General features: G+C 41.4%; 1 protein-coding gene across 3 annotated transcripts; it reads left to right on the forward strand.

Moving 5' to 3' along the window:
• On the forward strand, positions 1 to 26,041 carry ATMAK3 (Acyl-CoA N-acyltransferases (NAT) superfamily protein). Of its 3 annotated transcripts, XR_016084175.1 has the most exons (6): positions 1 to 448; positions 514 to 624; positions 3,281 to 3,401; positions 23,217 to 23,272; positions 23,410 to 23,766; positions 25,745 to 26,041. XR_016084175.1 is itself a non-coding variant. In XM_088901482.1 (5 exons), exons 1-5 carry the CDS (start codon positions 296 to 298, stop codon positions 23,644 to 23,646), a joined length of 678 nt encoding a protein of 225 aa, XP_088757608.1. In that variant the 5' UTR covers positions 2 to 295; the 3' UTR covers positions 23,647 to 24,058. The 3 variants fall into 3 exon arrangements, 2 of the variants coding, with proteins under 2 accessions (XP_088757608.1, XP_010250516.1); XM_088901482.1 differs by lacking the exon at positions 25,745 to 26,041 and having other exon boundaries at positions 2 to 448; positions 23,410 to 24,058; XM_010252214.3 differs by lacking the exons at positions 1 to 448; positions 514 to 624; positions 25,745 to 26,041 and adding an exon at positions 2,573 to 2,947 and having other exon boundaries at positions 23,410 to 24,058.
• The last annotated feature ends 416 nt before the right edge of the window (positions 26,042 to 26,457 follow it).

Below are 26,457 nucleotides of genomic sequence, written 5' to 3' on the forward strand. Positions count from 1 at the left end.
GATTGTAATTAATGCATTTTTCGATTTTACTAGCATATAAAATACAAACCTTTTTTCAATAAACATAAACGGTACGGAATTTGATTACGTTTATTGAAAAAACGGTACCACCTCAGCGCCATATCAACATTTGGCGGAATAAATGTTTATTGGTTTTGAAACTATTGTTTGATACGAAAGTTTATTGAAAAAATACTCGTAAACGTTTTTTTCATCAGTTTTCGCGAAAGGAGCCGTTGGAGGAAGCGAGAAATTCTCGGTTAGCCGTTTCACGAAACGCACCTCTGATGTGGCGATGATGTGTCATCTGACGTGGCGTTTTAAATTTTTGATCCGGTGCAACGCGGATCTACCTTTCACAATAAAACATTCTTTTGAAGCCCGTGGAGGCCACCCGCAGACGGGGAGTTCTTTCTTGGGACACAGTGACGCCGACCAGTGGACGCCAGTAAGTTCGCCGAGAACACCGGTTTTTTTTCTAACGAATCATGATATCTCTCCTTGTTTTTGCAGCTCAATAACCATCGGCAAGGTGCTTCGTCAGCAGTTCTTCGGCTTGCGAATTGTCCGCCGTTCTTCAACGGCAAGGTGATTGTTCTTCGTCCGCTGTTCTTCATCGGCAAGGTGCACTTCTAACTTCTAATTTCTATTCTTCGTCCACCATTCTTCGTCGGCAAGGTTCTGCTCTGTTTTTAGTTCGGTGTTTTGCCTGATTTTAGGCTGCTCTGCAACACTTAAAACTTTCCCTGATTTGATTGCTCTAGTGGCTCAAGAAATTAAAAGATGATAAATATCTCAAAAAGCAAGACAAAACTTGTTAGCAACTTAGTTGGAACTTGGCTGAGAGGTAAGACACCTCTACCAAAAATTAGAACAGAACCATATTTATCCAACACTCCAGATCCTGCTAGTACCTTACAAATTGTCGTTTATCGTCTTCACCTTTCTTCCTTCCATAAGGGTTGGTTTCACTGAACCCACTTCATATAATGCGAATTGTATGCTAATATATATGATTTATATGCATCCTTAGCAGACAGGTGCAGGAAATGGTTGTCTGTTACTAGATTCTCCTGCATCAATTTCCAGATCAACTGCAATCCCTCCACTTTATTGCTAACTACCAGAGAATTACCAAACATATAAGAAGTAGGAGAAAAGAATAAGATTTACATGAAGAGAAGAAAAGAATAAGAAACAGGGAAGGTTTGTTACTAGATTCTCCTCCACTTTAACTGACTGCAATGAATTAAGAAAAAAAAAAAAGAAGAAAAGAATAAGATCGTACTAAGATCTGTCCATCAAATTCATCGCCCCATCCCTAAAATAAAACAAGAAACAGGGAAGGTAGTTTTCTTGTTTATGAAAAATGCTAAACCTTAAGATAACTCAGAATTTGCAACTCCTCTGGTATCAGGAAGAGCAAGCCATGACCTTCTGAACCTTCTGAGTGAAATTTGACCGATTTACATGAAGAGAAAAACACCGTCTTTCTTTGGCAGGTGTCTCTTCAAGAAACAATATAGAACAATAAATCTCTTGGCACTTGGCATGACTGCACGACACAATAGCCTTCATGCAGTCCATCATTAGTGGCTTAACAGATTGTGAATTAACTCTTCTATTTACACAAACTGGTGATTGTGAGCCATCAATAATTCAAGTGATTCACATGTTTGTTTTGTGATTGAATGCTCCCCCTCCCCCGTAATGGTGCTATTTTGATCTTATTCTTTTAAAATTTTAAAATTGATAAATTATATAATATACATCAATAAAATATGAAAATCAAAGTGAATGTAATTTAGACCGTTGAATCTAAAAATTAGTCATTAAATAAAAACATATGTAATATGGACCATTGGATTAACTAATAGATTCTATATCAAAGTGAAAATGTCACACTGAAACACTCATATGCCTGTTTCTTGAAACATGTCACCAAACAACAAAATATGAAAAAAACATTTATTGTGCTGAATTGTAAAGGGGTGTTTCTTGAAACATTCAAAATAGGCTCAATCAAACAATAAAATAAAAAATGTTTATGTAATAAAGGCCCATCTAATAAACATAAACTCAACCAAACACATGCATTATCCCAAGCCAATGAAAATCGAGGCACAAAAATAAGAATCAAGCCCGACGTAATTGGTTTTCTTCGACATGGTTCTATAAGGTGGGCCCCAACATTGACAACTTTATAGAGAGGAAAGCAAATAGAGAATAAATAAATGAACTAAGGTGGTGTATGGTTGGCTGTTCAAAAAAGAGTTATTGTGTTCGCTATTTTTTATAGTTTTTCTTTTAAAAAAAAGGAAGACAATACAAGTTTGATTGGTTAAGAGTTTTTCTGGTATCATAATCGAACTTTAAAAATGAGTGTTTTTACTTATTCTAGAACCATGGTTTATTGGTTTTGATTTTTAAAACTACCAACAAAATGAAAATGTCCGGTTGCGTTTGTGAACCAGATGGAACACTAAACTTAAAATTTTCACATACCGTGGTCTGAATGTTTAGTAATAACTAATAAGTATCCATTGGATATAAAAATGGGCTATAAGAGAGTATAACAGCCCATCTAGAGGCATGTGGACTGAAGCCCTAAAAGCTAAGTGGGCCGGGCTAATTTCTTAAAAGGCCGACGCAAATTGGACCCATATGTTGTCTGTCTTCCTGCTTTCGTCCAATGCCGATAGCAGAACAAAGCGAGAACTGAGGTGGAGAGCAGAAAGCTAGAGAGAGAGAGATGGAGACGAAGACAAGTGAAGAGGCGGAAGGAGCAAGCGTAGAGTTCGAGCCGTCGGACATAGAGTACGTAAGCTACGGGGGTGAACATCACCTACCCCTTATCATGCGCCTTGTGGACCAGGAACTTAGTGAGCCCTACTCCATCTTCACTTACCGATACTTCGTCTACCTATGGCCTCATCTCTCTTTCCTGGTTCGTTCATTTACTTCATTCCCAGGGTTTTTCTCTCTCTAGAGTTTTTCTTTACTTTGGTTTTCAGCTTTTATTTAGTTATTTATGCTCCTTTTTCTGATATGAATTTGTTGATGGTTTTGATTATTTCGATTCGCCTTTTTTATTTCTTCTGTTTTAGATTTGGTATTTAACGAAACGTTAGATCCTTTTGGTTTGGTTTGAATATTTTCTTCCATTTCAGATTTGAACTTGATAAAACAACGTTCGCTGGTTCTTTTTATGGATTCTCTCTTCCTTCCTCTCGCTTATTTAATTGAAAGATTGCAACTTGGTTTTCTGATGGACCTGCAGGCATTCCATAAAGGTAATTGCGTTGGAACCGTTGTGTGCAAGATGGGAGAGCACCGGAACACTTTCAGAGGTTACATTGCGATGCTCGTCGTGATCAAACCTTACAGAGGGAAAGGGATCGGTAGGCTTTTATATCAACATATTTCCTATTTATTTATTTATTTCTTAATTTTATAGTTGCATATGTGAGCTTTCTTTTTTCTTTTTTCTTTTTTTTTCCACACTTGGGGTCAAATTTTTAGTATAAGTAAATAGAAAATTAAAAAAACAGCTCTTTGCCCTATAATGATACACAATTAAGTGTTACTTATCCAAAAACAAAGGAGATATATATTTGAGGCATACTTCCATCCACTTTCGTCATGATAGTTGATAGAAGTTGCCACTACCAGTCCACAGTGATTACCTAAAATGACCATTACCCAATGTTGATCTTATCTATTTGGGGTCTTGGGAGGGGTGGACTGCATACAAACCTAGTCTTTGGCATTTTTTTTTTCACAAAGTGGGTGCTGGCTCAAACCCACTTTCCCATGCTTGTCACTTGTCAGCCCAAGTTTTCACCATTATACCAATTACCGAGCAACACACAATGATTACCTCAAATAGCTAGTGGGTCTAGAAATGAGTACTTGCAACTATCCTGATTAGTTGGCAAGGTACCCTATGCTTGAATCAGATAGATAAATACAAACTAACTTCTAATTTTGTAAGGAAGAAACCCCTTGACCTAGAAGTACCTATAATAAAGCAATGAACAATCCATACTCACAAAGGGAAAAAAGGTTAGAAAAGCAAAAGAAGTTATGCAGGTGGTGTGCTTTGCAGCTGTTAAGAATAAAACTTCAAAATGATAAATGAATAATATGTGCAAATGAGCAATAAAGTCTTGTGTTACATAGGCATGGCAAGGACATTCTATGGACAACTTTGGGATATCAAAATTTACACTAGAAGGCGATGTTTCTAATATGGACAAGATACCCATTTTGAATTGTCCATGCAACACAAGTAAAATAACAAGAGAGGTCGTCTGGGTAAGAGTAGCGCAGATAAAACCACAATAGAGATCACTTAAAATAAAATAATAAATAAGTAGAAGAAAAATAGTGTAAACCTTGTATCTAACAACCAACTTGGCCCTGCTATATGTATGATAAAAAAAATGTATAACATATATAATAAAATAACAAACACATATATGCATATATAGTACATGTATAATATATACATATGTTGTAGATCAGGCTGGGCAAGAAACGTTCAGCCCTGGATCTTGTTCAAGTAAGCTTCCTAGCCTACTTGAACATGATTTCATCTCTAACTTGTTCCATCCGTCTAGTGGCCTGTGAACCTATGTCAATTGGAGTCTGTGCTACACCATGGAACACGCCTCCCTCTCTGTTGAGGGCCCGGGAATAGGATCTCGTCACGGGTCGGTCCACGGGGAAAACCTCCTGTTTTCCCTTGTTCCTTCCTGCTCGTGATGAACCTATCTTGGCACCTTCGGTGATTTGTCCAAGAGATCACCAACTCTCCTAACTCACTCTTGACTGAATAATTTGATATCTCATTCAATAATGGGGTCTCCTTAAATAGGAGATTACAAGAGTCCTAATCAAAGGGAGTCTCCTTGCTGAATAGGGAGACTTCCAGTTTTATCTTGCTAAGGATAAGATAAGCTAATCCTAATCTGATAAGCTACTAACAAGATAAGATAAGCTAAGCTAATCCTAATCTGATAAGCTATTAACAAGATAAGATAAGAGATAAGAACAATAAGATAAGAACAAGCAAAATGAGTTAATCTAATCTAGATAAGGCTGCTATTGCCGAACTGGGTAGGATGAGCATCACTGAATCCTTGCTGCTGCTGGCGGTGGGCCCGGGGCCTGTTGCTGCCGGCGGCGATGGTACGTCTTCCCGAGGAAGGCGTCCATAACATTACTCCCCTCCTGGACTACGAGTTTGTCCTCAAGCTCGAAAGCTGGATATGTGGCTTGGAACTCTGCCAATGGGATCCATGTGGCTTCTGTTGGTGGTAGATCACACCATTCCACCAAGACTTCAAGGATTCCACGATTAAAACGAGAGCGGGTGATAGTTTTAGGCTGGGGGACCATTTTTCCATCTTTCAAGGGTGGCAGGGAGGGAACTTGGTCCAGGGGAACACCCTTAAATGGTTTCAGCAAGGAGATGTGGAAGACATCATGAATTCGACTAGTCTCTGGCAATTCCAGCTAGTAGGCCACACTGCCAATCCGTCGCAAAACCTTGTAGGGCCCATAGTACTTAGGGGCCAGCTTCGGGGCAGCCTTGTGGCGCAAGGAGCGCTGCCGGTAGGGCTGGAGCTTCAACCAAACAAATTGTCCTGGATCGAACGATAGTTCCCGGTGGTGCTTATCATAGTGGAGCTTCATGCAGAGCTAGGCCTGCTGTAAGCGAATGCGGACGTCGGCGAGGAGGGCGTCGCGGTCCTGTAAGGAGTGATCGATTGCGTCCAAGCGAGTAGATCCAGGCTCGTAGGACAGCAAGCGGGGAGGATCCGTGCCGTAAACGACGCGAAAGGGAGTCATGCCTTGGGAGGAATGGTAGGTTGTGTTGTAGCAGTACTCAGCCCAAGGAAGCCATTCCAACCACCGTCGAGGTTGATCGCCTACGAAACAGCGGAGATACATCTCGATAGTGCAGTTAACCACTTCTGTCTGACCGTCAGTTTGTGGCCGGTAAGCTGATGAGTAGGCCAGGGTGGTGCCGTGTAGTCGAAATAACTCTTTCCAGAAGGCACTAGTGAAGACCGGGTCTCTATCGCTGACGATGGATTCCGGCAACCCATGTAAGCGAAAGATATGTATAAAGAAGGCGAGGGAAACCGAAGTGGCACTGTACGGATGTGATAGAGGAATGAAGTGCGCGTATTTAGAGAAGCGGTCGACTACCACAAAGAGAACTGATTTGCCCCCTACCTTGGGAAGTCCCTCAATGAAGTCCATGGAGATGTCGGCCCAGATCTGCGATGGGATGGAAAGGGGCTGAAGGAGGCCTGCCGGGTGTAGGTTTTCCCATTTGTGCTGTTGGCATGTGGAGCAATTCTGGACAAAATCTCAAATAGAAGTCTTCATACCTCGCTAATGGAAATCAGTCCGGACGCGGTATAGTGTTTTTTGAATGCCCTCGTGGGTGGAGTTATGGATGCTGGTGATGATGGTGGGAATCAACGGGCAATCTGCTGGAAGATGGACTCATCCCTTATACAGTACCAACCCGTCGTGAAGTGACCAATCGGGGTCGGCCGTGCCGGTCTGGATCTTCTGCAGTAAGAGCGACCATTCTGGGGACTGTGGTGCTGCCTTCTTAATGTCGTCAAACAGAGAGATCCGAGGTTGGGAAATGCTACATAGAACCATCACGTCTTCTTCTCGCCTAGACAAGGCATCAGCTGCGCGATTAGAGGATCCCGCCTTATATTCCACCCGGAAGTCAAACCTGAGCAGTTTGCTAACCCAATGCTGCTGAGGGGAAGTGGTGAGACGCTGCTCTAACAGGTATTTGAGGCTGTAATGATCAGTTTTGACGATGAACGACCGCCCCCACAAATACGGCCTCCAGTGCTGGATGGCTCGGGCAAGGCCGATTAGTTCGCGCTCATAGGCTGGAAGCTTCAAATGCCGGTCAGCCAATCTGCGGCTGAAGAAAGCGATCGGGTGCCCTTGCTGCTGTAGTACGGCCCCGATACCCACTCCGGAAGCATCGCACTCAACTGTAAATTCGAGGGCGAAATTAGGTAATTGCAGGACAGGGGTTGAAGACAGTGCATTTCGCAGTGACAGAAAAGCTTCATCAGCTGCGTCGTCCCACCGGAAGGAGTTTCTCTTCAACAGGTTGGTTAACGGGGCTGCCAACACTCCATAGTTCTGTACAAATTTGCGGTAGTAACCCGTTAAACCGAGGAACCCGCGTAAGGCCTTGGCAGATTGAGGTTTGGGCCATTCTGTTATAGCCTGAATCTTGGAACTATCAACTGTTACACCCTGCCCATGGATGATGTGGTCGAGCTAAAGAACCTGTCGCTCCCCGAAGGAGCACTTGGACCGTTTCAGGAATAAGCTGTGTTGGCGTAGGAGTACGAAAACGGTCCTCAGATGGTGGACATGATCTACCCATGATTTGCTGTAAACGAGGATATCATCAAAGAAAACTAAAACAAATTTGCGCAGATGGGGCTGGAATACCTCGTTCATTAGTGACTGAAATGTAGATGGTGCATTGGAGAGTCCGAATGCCATGACTAAAAATTCGAAGTGGCCATGGTGGGTGCGAAAAGCAGTCTTCTTCACGTCACCGGGAGCCATGCGAACTTGGAAATATCCGGACCTGAGGTCCAACTTAGAGAAATACTGGGCACCATGCAACTCGTCCAGCAGTTCGTCAACAATGGGAATAGGGAACTTATCTTTGATCGTCCGGTCATTGAGTTCTCTATAGTCAACACAGAACCTCCACGTTCCATCCTGCTTCGCCACCAACAGAACCGGCGAAGAGAAGGGGGAGTGACTTTTGCGTATGATCCCTTGGTTCAGCATCGCTGTACATTGTTTTTCTATCTCATCCTTCTGTAAGTGAGGGTAGCGATAAGGCCTGACAACGACTGGTGCTGAACCCGCCACCAAAGGAATACGATGGTCGCAAGCTCGGGAAGGGGGAAGGCCCTTCGGTTCCTGGAACAGATCTGAAAACTCGGCGAGAAGTTTTTCCATGGCTGTCGGTTCTGTCTGGAGTGCATGAACCTGCGGTGTCTTTTCTTTAACCCTACAACCATGCCATGAAACTTGCTTGCCATTCAGGTGGAAGGTCATGGTGAGTGCGCTGAAGTCCCACAAAATCGGGCCTAGGGTAATTAACCATTTGACCCCAAGAACAATATCGAACCCATCCAATGAGAGTACAAATAAATCAACAAGAATTAGTTCAGAATTGACCTGTACTGGAACGTCCTTACAAATCCCTGGACTGTGAACTTTTTCACCATTTGCGACGGCTACCTGTAGTCGCGGCTGGAGTTCCATTGGTAGTTTTAACTGTAGGGCTGCATGTTCACTTATGAAGTTGTGTGTGCTCCCTGAATCGACGAGAATGCGCACCGGCTGACCTGCGATCTGTGCCTGTAACTGCATGGTCTGAGAGGTTTTAATACCGGTGATCGCATGGAGAGAGATCTCTGGTTCGAATGTGACGGGTTCCCCTTCCTCCTCCTCTTGCTCATCTATGAGAAGGCAAAAAAGCCTCTTGCATCTATGTCCTGTCGAGTAGAGGTCATCACAATTGAAACATTGACCTCTCGCTCGGCGCTCTGCCATTTCTGCCCTGGTCAAGCGCTTGATGGGAGGAGTGACCATGTTACTGCCTGTACTTGTCACTGCTCTAGAGGTGGTGGTCGTGGGAGGCTTCATTTCCCGGCTGGTAGCAGAAGAGGGGGTCGTTGCTGCTGGTCTTGGGGGCACCCACAAGTTCGGTGGACGACCCACATTAAAAATTCCGCGGCTGAGCTGCAGCTTGCGCTCAAATGCGCGGGCTAAGTTCATGGTTGTGACCAAATTTGGGGGATTCTGCATCTCGACATCCACTCGCAGGGGTTCTGCTAACCCTGCTGTGAACATATCGACTTGCTGGTCTGGTCGCACGGAGGATGCCCTCGCGAGGAGGGTTTGGAACTGTCGCTGGTATTCAGCAACTGTTCCGGTCTGTTTAAGGTTAATTAGCTCGCCCAATGGGTTGCTGGTCAATGGGGGTCCGAACCGAAGAAGGCAATAGGATTTAAACTGGGGCCAACTGAGCCCGGGTTCTTCTTGCTCTAACCGATAAAACCAAAGCTGTGCTTCTTCTGTTAAATGAAAGGCGGCTAGGCTTACCTTGTCCTGGTCATTTGTCCGTTGATTCCGAAAGAACTGCTCGCAGCGGTACAGCCAGCCTAGGGGGTCTCCGTTGCCGTTGTACGATGGGAACTCCAACCTGCTGTACTTGGGGATGATGGTTGCTCCATGGCCGACGGACTGCTGTTCGCCGGAAGACTCTGGCAGATCTGGCCGGCGGTCGTTAGCTACTATCCCTCCGTCAGAGTTCCTTTCCCTGCTGGAAAGAAACATCTCCATTAGTCGTCGCAGTTCTCGCACTTCACCTTTGATCTCACGAACTTCGGAGCTAGTCTCCACGAGTTGGTGCTCGAGGTCGTGGACCCTGGAAGGTAGCTGCTCCAGATCTCCCATGACGCCTTGCTCTGATACCAAGTTGTTGAAGGCCCGGGAATAGGATCTCGTCACGGGTCGGTCCACAGGGAAAACCTCCTGTTTTCCCTTGTTCCTTCTTGCTCGTGATGAACCTATCTTGGCACCTTCGGTGATTTGTCCAAGAGATCACCAACTCTCCTAACTCACTCTTGACTGAATAATTTGATATCTCATTCAATAATGGGGTCTCCTTAAATAGGAGATTACAAGAGTCCTAATCAAAGGGAGTCTCCTTGCTGAATAGGGAGACTTCCAGTTTTATCTTGCTAAGGATAAGATAAGCTAATCCTAATCTGATAAGCTACTAACAAGATAAGATAAGCTAAGCTAATCCTAATATGATAAGCTATTAACAAGATAAGATAAGAGATAAGAACAATAAGATAAGAACAAGCAAAATGAGCTAATCTAATCTAGATAAGGCTGCTGTTGCCGAACTGGGTAGGATGAGCATCACTGAATCCTTGCTGCTGCTGACGGTGGGCTCGGGGCCTGTTGCTGCCGGCGGCGATGGTACGTCTTCCCGAGAAAGGCGTCCATAACACTCTCCTTCAACAGGAACATCCTCTTGTAGGAATTCATTCCAATACACGTCCTATATCCGCAACATCCGGATGAAATTGTGTAGTACACATCCGGGCTTCTAAATAGCCGGTAGACCACATGGAAAGACTTGCCAACCAGGGCCTTAGTTTACTTTCTTTCATTTTATCACCTTTTGGAGCTACTCCTAGGTACCTTCAAATGACTTCATTTCTGACGATATCTTTTCTAATTTTTCCACGCATCCATCTCAGCATATGCATTTCTGCCACATTTTTTTGTCCTTTTAACTTTGTTGTTTCACTATGTTTTTAGATTTTTCAGTTTTTATTTTGGGTTTAACTAGTTAAAATAAATATTTCAGAAGCCAATTTGGGCTTATGAAGAAGAGAGATCTGTATTTTTTTATTGATCTAGAGAAAGCATGATAGAGTCCTTAGATAGGTAATATGGTGGTTTTGGAAAAGAAAGGAGTCCCAAATGGGCATATGGACCTAATTAAGGATATGTATGAGGGTGTAAAAACCAATGCTAGAACACTTGTGGGAGAGACATCAGATTTTACAGTTACAATGAGTCTTCCACCAAGGTTCAGCCCTTAGTCCTTGTTTATTTGCAAGCAAAGATTATTCCATTGTTTGAGATGGTGAGAGGGTGAAGCAAAGAGAAGTACTTATTTTGCTTATTATTATGTAGCAAAAAAAAGGGTGGAATATTGCAAGATTATTCCAGGGTACTTTTTTTTTATTATTATGTATCTAACAACCAGCTTGGCCCTGCAAAAAAAAAAGGGTGGAATATTGCAAGATTATTCCAGGGTGAAGACTGCAATCGGATTATCTCATTCCCAAGACCACAGAGTGCGCAAGGTTTATTAGAAGGGGAAAACCGGGAGAACCGGAAGCAGAGCAGGAATATGCTTTCTAGGGGTGACCCAGTGGTAGAGTGGAAAGATCACCAGGTTGATCAAAGGACAGAAGTACTTCCCAACCAACTCAGGAAGATAATTATTTACCAAACTTCGGAACAAGAGAAGGAGGCCAGGAGCAGTCCTACTCTAGCTTGTCCTTCAGTCCCAGGTAACCATGTGATTTCGGTTTGTGCTACTAATGTGTCTCTTGTGTCTTTGGTTCCAGATTCCGTTCCTGTACCATGTCCTGTAGCCCATGAATATGCAGCCGAGCTAGTAGGCGGGCTCTCTGAGGAGGGGGAGAGGGGAAGGAAGGATTGTGGGAAGGTGTGGGAAGAAAGGTATAGAAGTGGACAAGTGTGGGAAATCATTGAAAGAGTGTTTAAGGATGTGGAAGGGCAGCTGATATGGAGGAGGGAAGGGGAGGAAGGAAGAGAGGAGGGGTTAATGGAGAGGAGGGACAGGAATGAGGGTAGAGATGGAGAGGTTTACGGGGAGAAAGCAAGGAAGGAGGGAGGTAACAGTAAGGGGAGGAAGGTTGGAGAGGAAAGAACTAAGGTGGGAATAGAGGAGAGGAAGGAAAGGCAGGTAGACAGAGATGAAGGGGATTCTGTAGGAAGGGTAGGGGTGGCGGAATCAGTGAGAGAAGACACAATAGCAGAATTTGTAGGGAAGTTGGGCTGTAGGCTGGAGGATTTGAACGAGTTGAAAGAAAGTTTACAGAAGAGGAAGATGCAGATCATAACAAAGAAGAGGAGGTTGAGTGAAGTAGAGAGACTAAAGAGAGATGTAGAAGGAGACAAGAAGCTCGAGGTAAAAGGAGATAGAAGGAAAGGGGGAAAGTAGCGGGGTAGGTGGCAAGGGGTTTGTAAAAGAAGCGGAATGAAGATTCTTAGTTGGAATGTGAGGGGAATTGGGAGTGCAAAGAAGAGAGCAACAATGAAAGAGGTAATAAGACGGTATGACCCAGACATTGTGCTGTTGCAAGAGTCTAAGAGAATGGAGTTTAGTGACAAATGGGCAAGGAGTGTATGGAAAGCCAGGGGGATTAGCTGGGTGGTGGCTCCATCGTGGGGTGCTTCCGGGGGTATTGTAACAATGTGGAAGAGGGGTGTGGTTGAAGGGACGGAGGAGTTGATCGGAAAGTACTCGGTTTCCATGAAGTTTAAGCAGCAAGAGGATGATTATATGTGGGTGCTAACAAATGTTTACGGACCGAATGATTACAGAGAGAGAAAGGAGCTGTGAGAGGAACTGGCTGATGTTAGAGGGTTGTGGGATGGGCCTTGGTGCATGGGTGGGGACTTCAATGTGATAAGGTTCTCGGAAGAGTCAAATAAGATTAACTAGAGGGTGACAAAAAGCATGAGGAAGTTTAACAGTTTTGTGGATGCCTTTGAGCTTAAAGAGATTCCCCTAGCGCATAAGGCATTTACATGGTCAAATCTCCAATCTAGACCCATTTGCTCTAAGCTGGATAGATTCCTGTTCTCTTTGGATTGGGAAGAACATTGGGGAACCTTGGATGCTAGAGCTCTCCCAAGGGTGACCTCGGATCACTGGCCCATAGTGTTATGCAAGGAGGAAAGAAGGTGTGGAGGTCCTACCCCCTTTAGATTTGAAAATATGTGGTTACTGCATCCAGGGTTTACTAACAAAGTGAGGGAGTGGTGGCATGAGTGTAACCCGTCGGTGGAGTGGGAGGGGATAAAATTCCATAAGAAACTACAATTCTTGAAAGCAAGAATTAAGGAGTGGAACTTGATGGAGTTCAGGAGGACAGAAGAAAGAAAGGGAGACTTGATGAAGAAGATTGAAAGCCTTGACTTTAAAGAGGAAAGGGGAGAATTTGGAGAGGAAGACAATGACCTCAGGAGAGAATTGAGAAGACAGGTAGAGGATTGCCTGCACAAGGAGGAAATTAGCTGGAGGCAAAAATCTCGGTGTAAATGGTTGCAAGAGGGAGATAGAAACACTAGGTATTTCCACTCTCTAGCAGATGGCAGGAGAAGGAAGAACTTTATCTCCAAACTGGTAGTAGATGGAGTTGAGTTAGTATAGCAAGAGGAGATTGCTAGGGCTTGTGTGGAGCATTTCAAATATATTCTAAGAAGGCCTGTGAGTAGAAGGGTGTGGGTAGAAGGTTTGGATTGGCCAGATGTAGGGGTGGAGAACAGGAGAAGGATGGAAAGAAGCTTTAATATAGAAGAGATCAAGGAGGCTGTGTTTTCTATGGATAGAACAAAAGCTCCAGGGTCGGATGGGTTTACAATGGCTTTTTATCAGGATTGTTGGGATATTTTGAAAGATGATCTCTTGCGGGTGTTTGAGGAGTTTTTCAGGAAAGGAATTGTCAATCCGGGTGTGAATTCTACATTTATAGCCTTAATTCCCAAAAAGAAAGATGCATCCCACCCGAAGGATTTTAGGCCAATAAGTTTGGTGAATAGCTTGTACAAGATCATTGCAAAAGTGTTGTCTTTGAGGCTGAAGAAGGTAATTCCGGATATCATTGAATACTATCAAGGAGCTTTTGTGAGTGGAAGACAAATTACAGACCAGATCTTAACTGCTAATGAGAGTGTGGAGAACTTTAAGAGGGATAAGAAGGGAGTGGTCTGTAAGCTGGACTTGGAAAAGGCTTATGACTTGGTGGACTGGGAGTTCTTGAGGAAAGTTTTAACCAAATTCGGGTTTGGGGCTAGATGGTGTAAGTGGATCATGGGCTGTGTCCGGAATTGTCATTATTCAGTGCTAGTGAATGGGACAGTGGTAGATTTCTTTCCAACCAGTAGGGGTATAAGACAAGGAGACCCCCCTTCTCCTTTCTTGTTCATTTTAATTGCGGAGGTTTTGGGGAAATTGATTCACAGAGCAGATTCTAGGGGGCTCATTAGAGGCTGGAGGGTTGGGAGGATGGAAACCCCCCTCACACATTTACAGTTTACTGATGACACGATTCTGTTTTGTGAAGGTGGTAATGTGAGGTTTATCAGGAATTTAAAGTCGGTGATACAACCGATTGAGCAACTATCCAACTTGAAGGTTAACCTTGGGAAAAGCTGTGTAGTGGGGGTGAATTTGGAGGAGGGAGAGATCAGGGAGAGTGCTGAAGTGTTGGGGTGTGAAGTCACGGGGTGGCCTCTGAATTATTTAGGATTACCATTAGGTGATAATCCCAAGAGAGAGAGCTTCTGGAATCCGGTGATGGAAAGGTTTGAAAAAATATTGGTATCTTGGAAAAAGAATTACCTCTCTCTTGGCGGGAGAATTACATTAATTAAGGCCACGCTTGCTAACTTACCCATTTTCTTCATGTCGGTGTTTAAAATCCCAGTGAAGATTGCTAACAGATTAGAGAAGTTAATGAGAGATTTCCTATGGGAGCCGGGAGAAGAGAAGAGGGATCATAGAGTTAGCTAGGAAATAGTGTGCAGGAGTAAGTCGTGTGGTGGTTGGGGGCTTGGGAGTATTAGGAGAAGGAATATGACTCTGCTGGGGAAGTGGTTGTGGAGGTTTCCTTTGGAGAAGGAGAAGCTATGGGCTAGAATAGTGGCAAGTATTCATGGGCTGGAGCACAACGGATGGGACGCTGGAATCAGAGCTAGGATCACAAGCAATTCTCCTTGGAAAGCCATTCATGACCTGCTACCTTTTTTCATTCTTAATATCAGGTATGACTTGAATTCCGGTAATTCCATAAAATTTTGGGAACAAACCTGGGTGGGGAGCGCCCCTCTAAAGGATCAGTTTTCGTCTTTGTACGCTCTTTCTGATTTGAAAAAGGAGCCAATCTCGTCTTTCACCACCCCGTCCTCTTCCACTTCTGGGATTGGGTGGAACTTGGGTCTAAGAAGGGATTTGAGGGATTCAGACTTCGACTGTATTTCGAGCCTTCTTGCAATTCTTGATAACGTTGTCTTAGACCCCACTAGGGTGGATTCTAGAATTTGGACACCTAACCCCAATGGCATTTTCTCTTGTGCTTCTTTCTTCAAAGTCTTAAGTCAGTCCACCAGTCCTACCCTGTCCCCTTTTTCTGTTGGTGAGGTTTGGTGCAGAGCTATACCTCCTAGGGTTGGTAGTTTTTGTTGGGAAGCCTATCTGGAAAGAATCAACACTGGTGATCTACTCCAAAAGAAGAGACCCAATACTTGCTTGTCACCTCAATGGTGTGTTCTGTGCAAAGCAGACGGGGAGACCGGTTTTCACCTAATGGTGTCGTGCCACTTCGCGAGGTCGTTGTGGGTTTGGGCTTTCTCCTTGTTTGGATGCAGCTGGAATCCCCCATCAGACATGCAGGGCCTTTTTGCCCCCTCCTTCTTCAGGTGGCGGTTAAAAAGGGGAAGGACAATGTGGAGAGGACTAAGGGCTGCAGTATGTTGGACACTGTGGGAAGAAAGGAACTCCAGGATATTCTCAGAAACTCAGAGAGGGACAGCAGATTTGAGGACTATCATACAGTTTAGGGCGGTACAGTGGCTGAAATCTCTGGAAATATTCACAGATTACACTGTGGATGACATGTTGGGGAAGTGGGGTGAAATTGCAAGTTGCACGCAGACCAAGTCAGTAATGAGTGTGGCTTGGACCCCCCCACCTAGTGGATTCTTGAAATTAAACTTTGATGGATGCAGTAGGGGAAACCCGGGACAATCAGGGATCGGGGGTGTTTTTAGAGATGAAAATGGGGTCATCTCTGCTTTGTTCTCAGGCCCAATTGGAGTGGGTGACTCCCTTAGAGCTGAGATATGTGCAGTTATGGAAGAAGCTCGGAAAGCTAAGGAATTGAACATCAAGAAACTTATAATTGAAGGGGATTCAGAGGTGGTGATAAGGTGGCTGACCAAAGAACAAAATGATCTTTGGAAGTATAACAATGAGAAGAGGAAATTCAAATGGCTGGTGCAGGAGATGGAAGTTAAGACATGTTGGATTAAGAGATCAGCTAATTCCCTAGCTGACGGTTTAGCAAAACAAGGGGCAGAAAGGGATTCCTTGTTTTGGGCTAAGTTGTAATGTTAGTGTCCTTGTATCTTTGTATTTTCTTCTTTCCTTTCTTGAAGTTCTTTGTGACTCTTGGAAGATAAGTGTGTTTGTCTTCCACTTATAAATTTTCTACTGATGAATTAATGAAAGCGTTATTGATCAAAAAAAAAAGTATTAATTGATGAAACTAGTGAATGATTAAATGCAAAATTAGGTTTATGGACAACCGCATTACAAACAAGAGGTTTTAAAATAAGTAGGTCTAAAGCAGAATATATGCAATGTAAATTTAATAATAATAGATTAATAGGAGCACAAATCAGGATAAACTTAGGCTTGGATACCAAGAGATAGCTTAATGTGACCTCTTCTGGTACCTTAGTTCAAGAATTCATAACAAAGGAGAAATTGAGGAGGATGTCATCCATAGAATTAGAGTAGGATGGGCAAAAGAAAAATTCTATAAAACAGTTGTAAGGCCAGCTATGTTGTGTGGAGAAGAGTGTTATGCAGTTAAGAGACAGCTTGCCCAATAAATGAGTGTGGCAGAAATGTGAACGCTTGGATGAGTGGTAAAATTAGAAAGGACAGGGTTAGAAAGTAAGTCACATGAAGGAAGCTAGGAGTAGCTCCAATAGGTGATGATAGAAAGTAGATTGAGATGGTTTAATTACATTACATATATATAAGACCTTTTACAGCAGTTGTTAGAAAAAGTGATCGCTTACAAGTTCAAGGGGCTAGAAGAGCTAGGGGGCAGAGAAAAAAAGGACTTGGATGGAAGTAATAAGAAATGATTAAGCACCTATAATTTAACGATGGATATGGCACTGAACAGAAGGAAACTGCGAAACAAGATTCATGTAGCTGACCCCATATAGTTGGGACAAGGCTTAAATGATAATAATCATTCATAACAAAAGGACTTAGATGATAATAATGATGTAAACAATACTCAAAGGAGAGCATCATGTTATAAATTGGGTCAATGGTCACCTCCTAAATAACTGTGAGATTGATGAATAGGGCAACAAGGAACAAGAACTAAAGCAACCATTTAAATGCACCAAATGTCCAAATCTTAGGGGTGCAAGTCGGAGCCTCGGGGTTACCTGATTTCAAGAATTTATGCATTGAAATTTTAACAAATGCTCAACATGAGTCTGCCCAACTCTACTAAATCTCAAAATGAGTTGTCTCCTTATAACTGTAGAATTAAAGAATATAGCAACAAAGAAATGCAAGATGTTCCTCTGCAAATAAAACCAATGACCACGAACATCACGAGTATCATTGTTGTGAATGTTGTACTGTTTAATGTGTGTTATTGGATGAATTTTAACAACTCGTGGTTATATGTATGATCTTTAAATATATTTGTAGAGCAATTCCTTAATGTGTGCCTGGGTTGTGAATGTCATGCATTCTTAGATTTGTGTGGATTCAGGACTATTACACATCCCAAAGCTATGAGTTTTCATCTTTATTTTGTATTGTTTGAGTTTGACAAAAGCTTTAATGCTGGCCGCCAACCTAACACAACCCTGTTATCTTGAGATCAGTAGTGTAAGACATGCTCACACTAGCAGAGTTGAAGGAGCAGATTGAAAAGGACTTGGGTGGAAGTAGTAAGAAATAATTTAAGTGTTTATAATTTAACAACACATATAGTACTAAACAAACCAGAATGGCAACAGAATAGGATTTATGTGGCTGATCCCATATGTTTTTCTTTTCTTTTTTTTTTTATTTGGGGGGGATGAGGAAGCAGTTCATTGATAGGATAAAACAAAATGTTATCTTAATTTACCCATTGCATGAGTTTTCTAGTAGTGCCTACAAGTAAGAGAGAGAGAGAGAGAGAGAGAGAGATTTGACTTCATTCTTCTAACCATATTTGCCATTACATGGCCCATTTTGTTCCTTGCCCTATTTATATAAACAAAAGATAGATTTACTAAAAAAGGATGTTAGGTCCTGTATATGATCAATTAGGGCTTGTTCTGTCCATTGAACTTCCTTTATCCGCAAATAAAAAAGCTTCTTTCATGTCCAATTGATCAGCTTCCTCAAGCGTTGGATGATTGCCCAGATGTCAGCTTCATTTGATGAGTTGTCTTTACATAGTTGTCCTTATGCAGCAACAACCACACATTGGGAACATCTCCCTATGATTTTAACATGCATGTACTGGATGATTTATGTGCAGATTTGCTTGCAGGAGATCTGGGCCTGTCACATGAACCATCTATAAATATTCTAAAGCAAGGAGTGTTATAGACTTATAGTTCGGCAGTGGAAGGCTGTGACTCCTAATTGCTTGCCATAGTCAACTGCCAGTTGAAAGTATGCTTCTGCTCAAACCATAACTGATAATGGATCCAGGTTATTGCTCTTGAAGAGAATTTCATTTTGTTCATCCCAAATGCTTCTTATTAAAGCAGAGATGCAAACCATGTGGTTCCTCTTCAAGAATTTATCATCATTATTATTATTATCATACCACCAGTCTAAAATATAGACCGCTTCTCTTCTATGCAACATTGCAACTTGTCTGAATTGAGACCAACTTGGGCCTCAACCAGACAGCCCTAGTGAAGTTACATTCAAAAAAGAGGTGGCGTTGAGTTTCCATTTGCTCATTGTACAAAGAGCAGGATGTCTCACCTTTTCTTCTTAGGCTCCATATCCTATGCTTGGTGTGCACTGCTTCATTATAGTAATTCCATAGGAATAATTGTAAACGTTATGATGCATCTAAGTGCCAAATCCTTCTCCATTTGGCTGATCTTTGTGTTGATGGGCTAGCACACTTGGTGAAATCTCTATATGCTGGGGACATGTATTGTCAGGCTCAGGGTGTGGGTTGGGCCAGGCCCAAGCAGGTCTCAAGGCCATTAATATCCAGTAAAAACCCGGCCTGGCCTATGATCATGTCTATTATTTATTTATATTTATTCTTTGCCCCAACAGCTAGTCAAATTGTCTCAATTTCTTTTAGATTTTAGTGGGAATTCAAATCTGCTTTGCAAAATAAAAACAATCGTCTACAAAAGGAAGATAGGTTAGTTATTTTTCATCTTTTGCCAATTCAAATCCATTAATTTGTTGTCTAGTTGTCATTTAGCAATTTTGGGCATCTCATTTACTCTATATCATGGGTAGAAATTTCTACCACACATTTGAGGTTTAGGTGTTAATTCTCCTAATGGATTGTTATACTTGATTTGCGATAGAAACTAAAGTATATTTGATTTTTTCGCATAATTTGTGTTGTATATGACCAACTCAACATCAGTTAGATGACAAATAATGTTAATCCAACTGGAGATGGCAGCGGTTAATCGGAGGCAAGGGGGTCCCCAGCCCCCCCGATGGGGCTGGGCCAAAAATGACGTATTCTTTGGGGCTACTGTCGTTTTCTCAGAAATACGCAGAAGGGAAGAGGATTTCAAGGACTGAGAAGATCTTCAACACTCCAACTTTGGCCTTCACAGGGTGAAGTGCTAATCAAAGCTACTCCAAATCCTTTTTCCTGGAACTGGACAGGAAAAGCACGCTGGAACGATCCGAGTTCCTGCAATCTTGTTTGGTAGGAAGTTTCAACTTGAAAGAACTTGATATGGAGGAAGTACGTTCCTGGTCTTCAAGAGTGTGGAGATGTAATCAGGGCTTCGACGTGAGGTGTCTGGATGGAGAAAATTGGCTGTTCTTCCTAACCTCTAAGGAAGAAGCTCGGAGAATTTTGAATACCGGTGCAAGGTGTTTTGGGGGAGCACTTTTGCACCTAGAACCCTGGACGGAGTACACCAAGGTTTGGCAGAAAAGAGAGGATATGCAGAGACGCTTTTGGTTTAGAGTGTTCGGCCTCCTGGTACATTTGTGGAATAACGAAATAGGATGGAAAGTTGGAGATATGTGGGGGTTTCATGGAAGTGGACGACTCAAGAGGCTTCAGGGAATCTTTCGAATGTATGAGAATAAAGGTACGATGGATGGGGCTGTCTCCACAAGCAGTTAACATAGTGGTTGGGGAGACGATGTATGCAGTTACGGTCTGGCCGGAAATCAAAGCTGAAAAAATGAAAACCCCAGCGGATTACAAAGAGGTAGTCTCGATAGGCATGGACTGTCTCAGATTTTAACAGGGAAATCAACCAAGGAAAAAGCACAGGCAGTGTTGGAATATTTGGAGAAAGAAGACATGGAGATTGCTCCTGTCTACACTTATGGTAACCAGCAAAGTGCAGAACTCGCCGAAGGTCAGGAGGAAGAAGGATGGAAGAAAGTGGAGAGGTGGAAAAGAAGAAGGTGAAATCCTAGCCTAGACCTTCAAACAAATCCTACGGTCAGGAGTTTCGTGCGTCTGACAAAGGAAAAAGGACAAGGCCGGGTCGGTTTCAAATTTCAAATCCCTTTAGTTTGAAATATGCTGACGTGGCCTAGGTAGATAAGCTGGCTGATGCAGTAGCAGACCGGCTAAAAAATCACACTCAGGAGTTGGGCTTTGAAGCCCGCAATTTCAGGAAAAAGGACAAGCCTGCCCATTCTTTTAACCCAGGCCCAGTCCGTTTTAAAATCCCAGCCCAAAACATCAATCGGAAGCCCAACACAGATGGATCTGAAGGAAAAGGTAAAGGGAAAGCCCAAAATGTGTTTTCGGCTTCGTCCTCCTCAGAGACTGAAGATACTGTATTCGATGGAGAAGGATCAAGCTTTTAGGAGAGATGGGACACTGTGTATCAATGCAATAGTGAGAGAAGCGGTGATACTCTGTATGAGAATGTCCTATCAGGCTCAGGTGAAGCTGGTGAAGAAGAAGGTTCCTCCAGTAAAAGTCCATAGGCCCTGTAGGTCAATTATTCTGAAGGACCCTGTTCAAGCCAAGTCATTCTCAGATGCAGTCAGAGGCTCGGAAGAGAAAGTAAAGGGCATGATGGCGAGTTTGGAGGAACAAAATAGCATGGCAATGGTAGCTACAGCAGTGGAAGACGTTGGAGAAAAAGAAGATTTTCCACTGCTATGTCAAACACAGTTGCAACACACTCCAGAACCTCTCGCAATGCTCCTACCAGTTGATGGATGCTCCCAGAAGACAAGAAAAGTTGTAAAAGGAGAAACGAAGGCATGAGTCTATTCAAGGATTTTATTCAAAATTGGGAGCTAATCAATTTGCCCCTCTCTGGAGCTAGGTATACCTGGACCAATAATCAAGATAGGTCTTCATTGGTAAGACTAGACAGATTCTTGATCTCTACTGATTGAGAAGATGCCTTCCCCAACTCAAAGCAGGAAGCCCTTCCAAGATTTGTTTCTGACCACATTCCACTTCTATTAGACACAGGTGGTTTAAGAAAATTTCACCCCTCTTTAGACTTGAACACTATTGGCTGGAATCAGAGGAGCTGGTTTCCAATATCCAGCAATGGTGGGCCGAAAGTTTCTTCGAAGGCACAGCCAGCCGTGTATTTTTTAAAAAGCTCCAGTGGCTGAAAGCTAAACTAAAACAGTGGCAGAAAGAATGATCAAGGAAAGATGAGGAGAAAAAGGACTTGCATGAAATTAATTGCTGATTTGGATGCAGAAGAGGAAACTGGACCTTTGGATGAGGAGAAGAGAAAGTGAAGGGCAGGGGCAATGAAGGATTATGAATCCTTAGCTTACCAAAATGAAATTAAATGGAGACAAAGGCCAAGGGCTATGTGGCTAAAAGAAGGAGATAGCAATTCAGCTTTCTTTCACAAGTTAGCTAATGCTAGAAGAAGGCTAAATTCCATAAACCAGCTAGAGGTGTGAGATAAGACTATCTCAAGAAAAAGAAATTGCTGAAGCTTGTGAATTCTTCTTCAAAAATCTTTTCAGTGAACCTTGCAAACGAAGACCAAAGCTGAATGGTATTCAGTTTGACACCCTCACAGATCAGCAGGCCAAGGATCTAGAAAAACCTTTCTTGGAAAGAGAAGTTAAGGAGGCTATTGACAGTTTGGAAGGGGAAAAGGCCCTTGGACCAGATGGATTTACTATCCTTTTTTACAAGAAATTCTGGGAACTAATTAAAACGGAACTGTTGAAAGTTTTGGAGGAGTTTTATGAATCGGCTACTTAGAGAGAAGTCTAAATGCCACTTCCTATCTCTGATCCCTAAAAAAAGCAGAGCTAAAGAGATGAAGGATTTTAGGCCATTAAGCCTGATTGGTAGTGTATACAAAATCCTTGCCAAAGTACTGGCAACAAGGCTAAGAGCTGTGATGGAATCTCTGATTTCACCTCACCAAGGTGCCTTTGTTCATAATAAACAAATTCATGATGGAGTTCTTATTGCAAATGAATTAATTGACTCCAGGTTAAGAAGTGGGAGGTGTTTGCTGAAGTACAGCAGTAGAAGAAGAAGAAGAGAAGAAGCTTGTGAATGGGCGAAAATGTATTTTCAGCCGGCCCTAGAAGCTATTATATATATTAACAATAAGATATTACAGGAATAGACTAGAATGCCCCTGATTAGTGATGGGACACCTAGACATAATAAAATAAAACAGGTTTAGGCCCATAACAAACTATAGAACTGAAACATAAAAGATAAATAAGCCCACCAACACTTAACCACTCAATCCAACACTCCCCCTCAAGCTAAGCATGGATGTCAGTCATGTTTAGCTTGCCAAGTAAGCCAAGGAACTTCACTGAAGACAGTCTGTTTGTCAAAACATCAGCAATTTGCATCTCAGAGGGTGTATAAGGAATGCAAAGTTCGCCCGAGACAATTCTCTCCAGCAGCACTATGGGCTGTGTTGTCAGAAAGAAATAGAAGGCTGTTTGAGAAGAAATCCTCTTCTGAAGCCATGGTCATTAATTTAGCCGTAGATGCCATTAGGAGCTGGTTGTCAATGCATTCTGATTTCAAAGATGTTACTTCTGATATACTTTTTTGAGAGTGGACTTTTTTTGAGGTCCTTTTTTGTACAGATTCTCGTTGTACAAAGGACCAGTTATTAATATAATCATACTTTACCTTCTTTCAAAAAATAAATCTGTATAGATGTTTATTTTGGAGATGCCATTTCAGAAAGTTTACAAGTTTGTCTAATTGCATGGAAGGGAATTAAAGCGATTTCATTAAATGAGGTCTCTTATGTTTGTCAAATTTATGGGGCAACATTTGATTGTACTATTTGCTCTCTTTAAATCAAATTGAACTTTCTCGATTTTGCAGCTACAGAACTTGTAACTAGATCTATTAAAGTGATGATGGAATCAGGGTGTGAAGAGGTATGCTACTCTATTAAAGTGATGATGTAATTCTGATTATTGCATCTGAAAGGAAGAAGGATTTTCAACTTAAGTCTATTTTTCCTTCTAAGGTTGTCACCTTATCAAGTGTAAATATTTTATGCTCTTCTTTGTAGGTAACTTTGGAAGCTGAGGTGACAAACAAGGGAGCCCTTGCATTATATGGTCGTCTTGGTTTTATAAGGGCAAAAAGGCTTTTCCGGTACTACCTGAATGGAGTTGATGCATTCCGGCTTAAGTTATTGTTGCCCCGCCCAGAGATAAACCCTGCCCTGCTTATGGCTGCAAACAACGACAACAGTCTTCTACACGATAGTAACAAACCACCGGAAGGAAGCTCTCAACATTATTAGAGTAAATAGTTCAAGATCGAACACAGCTGTTCATTTATTTCTCCTTGTATTGCTTGGTGTAACGGTGGAATCTCGGTCCAACAAGAATGAGAATCCAGTCCATACCTCCCTAAACCCCAGGTATCTGTGACCAGCATTGGGTAATGGCCTTTTTTCTGCTGGTTTTTTGTTCTTGTGTTAATGAAAGTGTAAGTGTTATCTTTGTAAGTTTCTATGTCCTTTAATGGGTGATTGCATCCCATATATCATTCACTTCCAATTTTTCATTTAGAGGCCATCAATAGACTTTGTATGAATCTTGATCCAACATTTGATTCAACTAGCAAGTGTGCATGTGCTTTGCAGGTGACAATTTTTTATGATGATGGTGATAGTAAATAATATGTTTCCAAAGTTTTCTATAGTTTTTTTATATTTTTGTCTATAAAAATTATTCTTATTTGTCACATTTATTTCGTTCAATATGATGAATATACAATATTAGAGATGTAATCAAATGTTTTCTATAATTTTTTATATTTTTGTGTTTTTATTTTTTTATTATTTAATTATTACAACTAGGGTTTGCATATTTAACCCAAAAGGTTGAATTGTTGACTCACCACCAAACAGGAAAATAACTTCATTTTTGGGTGGGTTATAAATTTGTTTTTTATTTCTATTTTTAATAAAAACAATTGTTCTTTGTCACACTTAGTTTTTCCTAATATGGTTAATTAATCCAATTGAAGAACGGAAATTAAAACCCTAAATGTTAGATTTTGGAATTAATGAGGAGAAATGTAGTAGTTCAAATTACATTCCATACTCTAACAATTAGAGATGGAGCAAATTAAAAAATAAGAGTATTCTAGTTAAGAATAGGATTTGATGAATATTAATGATAATTAATACTTGAGATATAATACCTAACGGGAGGGATTTGAATGAAGAGCAAAGTGGTTGTTCAAGTCATTAATTAGAGATGGACTAAATTCAAAATTTGAGATACTTTAGTCAAATAAAATTTTGGCACTATCATTCACAATTTTACTGGTAGTATATATTATCTCAGATTTAGATGATCCATTTTATGAGATTAGATTTTATAATCTTTACAATTTGCATCTGATTATGTTAAAATGTCACACAGTCTACTTTTCATTAATTCATGTTTTACAATATGTTCATTCTTATTTTACAAGGTGTAATTGCCAATAAGACTTTAAAAATTTTAAAGATGTCAATTGTGACATGTTTTATCATTGGTTCACTTTTTTTTTCTTTCAAAATATTGTTCATGCACCATGCATTTTGTCTAGATTTCTTTCATTTTTATATTAATTTATTATATAAATATGTAAGTTAAAAAGTATAACTTTTTTCGTTTTTCCTCATTTAAAAAATGAAGGCGTAAACCCGAATCTGATCAAGTTTGATAGATTTCAAACCCAATGATCTAATCTAAGATCTCCAAATCAGATCAAAGTAGTTTATAAGAAATTATTTTAAGAAGTATGAAACTACCAGATACACTTAGGAAACATTAAGAAATAGTTGAATTAAAAAGGATGGCTGCAGAGGTGTCCTAGAAATATCGTTGAAGCAATCCTCTTCAAAAGACGTATCAGCTCTTCTGCTGTCCGTGAGATTTGTAAGAGAGGATGAGTATCTGATCGTGCTTTCTTCTATTGTTATTTTGCCCATTGCATCTGGTTTGGCAGTGGATTGAGTTTGAGAATTCAGAACCCAAATCCACATGAAAGCTTCGGTAGTCGGTTCAAATCATGGTTGGCTTTGTGTGACAACCGAGGAAGGGTAGAGAAAGCTGAGATTTTAACTCTTTCTTTGGTTGGTATAAAGTAGTGCACCTTTCTCAGGGGCAGCCTTTATTTCAAATCGGATCGGATTGATGCTTTTGGTGTTGTTACTAGGAACAGTTTTGGGAGGTGCCTTAGCTGTCTGTTTTGGTCCCTGTAGGGCATCCTCTCCGGCCCTATCTGAAGCTTTAGCTGTAGTTGAGACTCTGAGCTAGCAAGCAAGTAATCTAATTTTATCTACAATTGTTATAGAAAGTGATGGTAACCGTAGCCCTATGGATAACGTTTTGTATGTGCAGGACATCGTTCATGTGAGCAGAAAGTTGAATGTATCTTTCTCAAAAATTTGTAGAAGTTTGAACAATGCAGCACATTTAGCAGTTCAGAAAGGCCTGTGTTGCTCTGAAACGCTGATTGGTGTCAAATTCTTGGCTGAAAGATGTTGTCAGCTTTTGAAGATGGTAGAATTTTTTCTTGTCTTTTCCTTTAGTTGGTCTTGTTGTAATGTGACTTCATCTGTTCCTTTTTTTTGTGTGTGTGTGTGTTTTATAACTTGTTTTGAGTTTATCAATATAAATTGTTATTTCTACCTAAAATGGCAAGTTTGACCTTTCAACCGTAAATGGCAATTATTAGTCACATAAATGTATAAATGACACTCGTATGATGCCACAGTCCATAATTCTCACAAATTTGTATTCTTCAACCCTTTTATGACCTATTCCTTTAACATTGACAAGAATTCTCACCTTCATTTCAAGACTTGCTCCTTAAAACCTAATCAAGAATATGGAAGAAAAGTAGAAGATCAAATCCTTGTTCCTTTCCCTCTTTTGCTTCTATTACTAAAGCCTTGTTTGGCAATATACTTTCTTGATAGTAAGAAGGTAGAAAGCATGTGCAATACCTTTACTTTCACACTTTTACTTCAAAAACTATTTGAATGAAAACTTTTTAAAAACATAATTTTTAAAGTAAATATAAATGTTGACATTTAGATAGAACAAGACAA

The sequence above is a fragment of the Nelumbo nucifera genome, chromosome 3 (assembly GCF_055504915.1).
Source record: "Nelumbo nucifera cultivar China Antique chromosome 3, China Antique-T2T, whole genome shotgun sequence".
Classification (NCBI taxonomy): domain Eukaryota; kingdom Viridiplantae; phylum Streptophyta; class Magnoliopsida; order Proteales; family Nelumbonaceae; genus Nelumbo; species Nelumbo nucifera.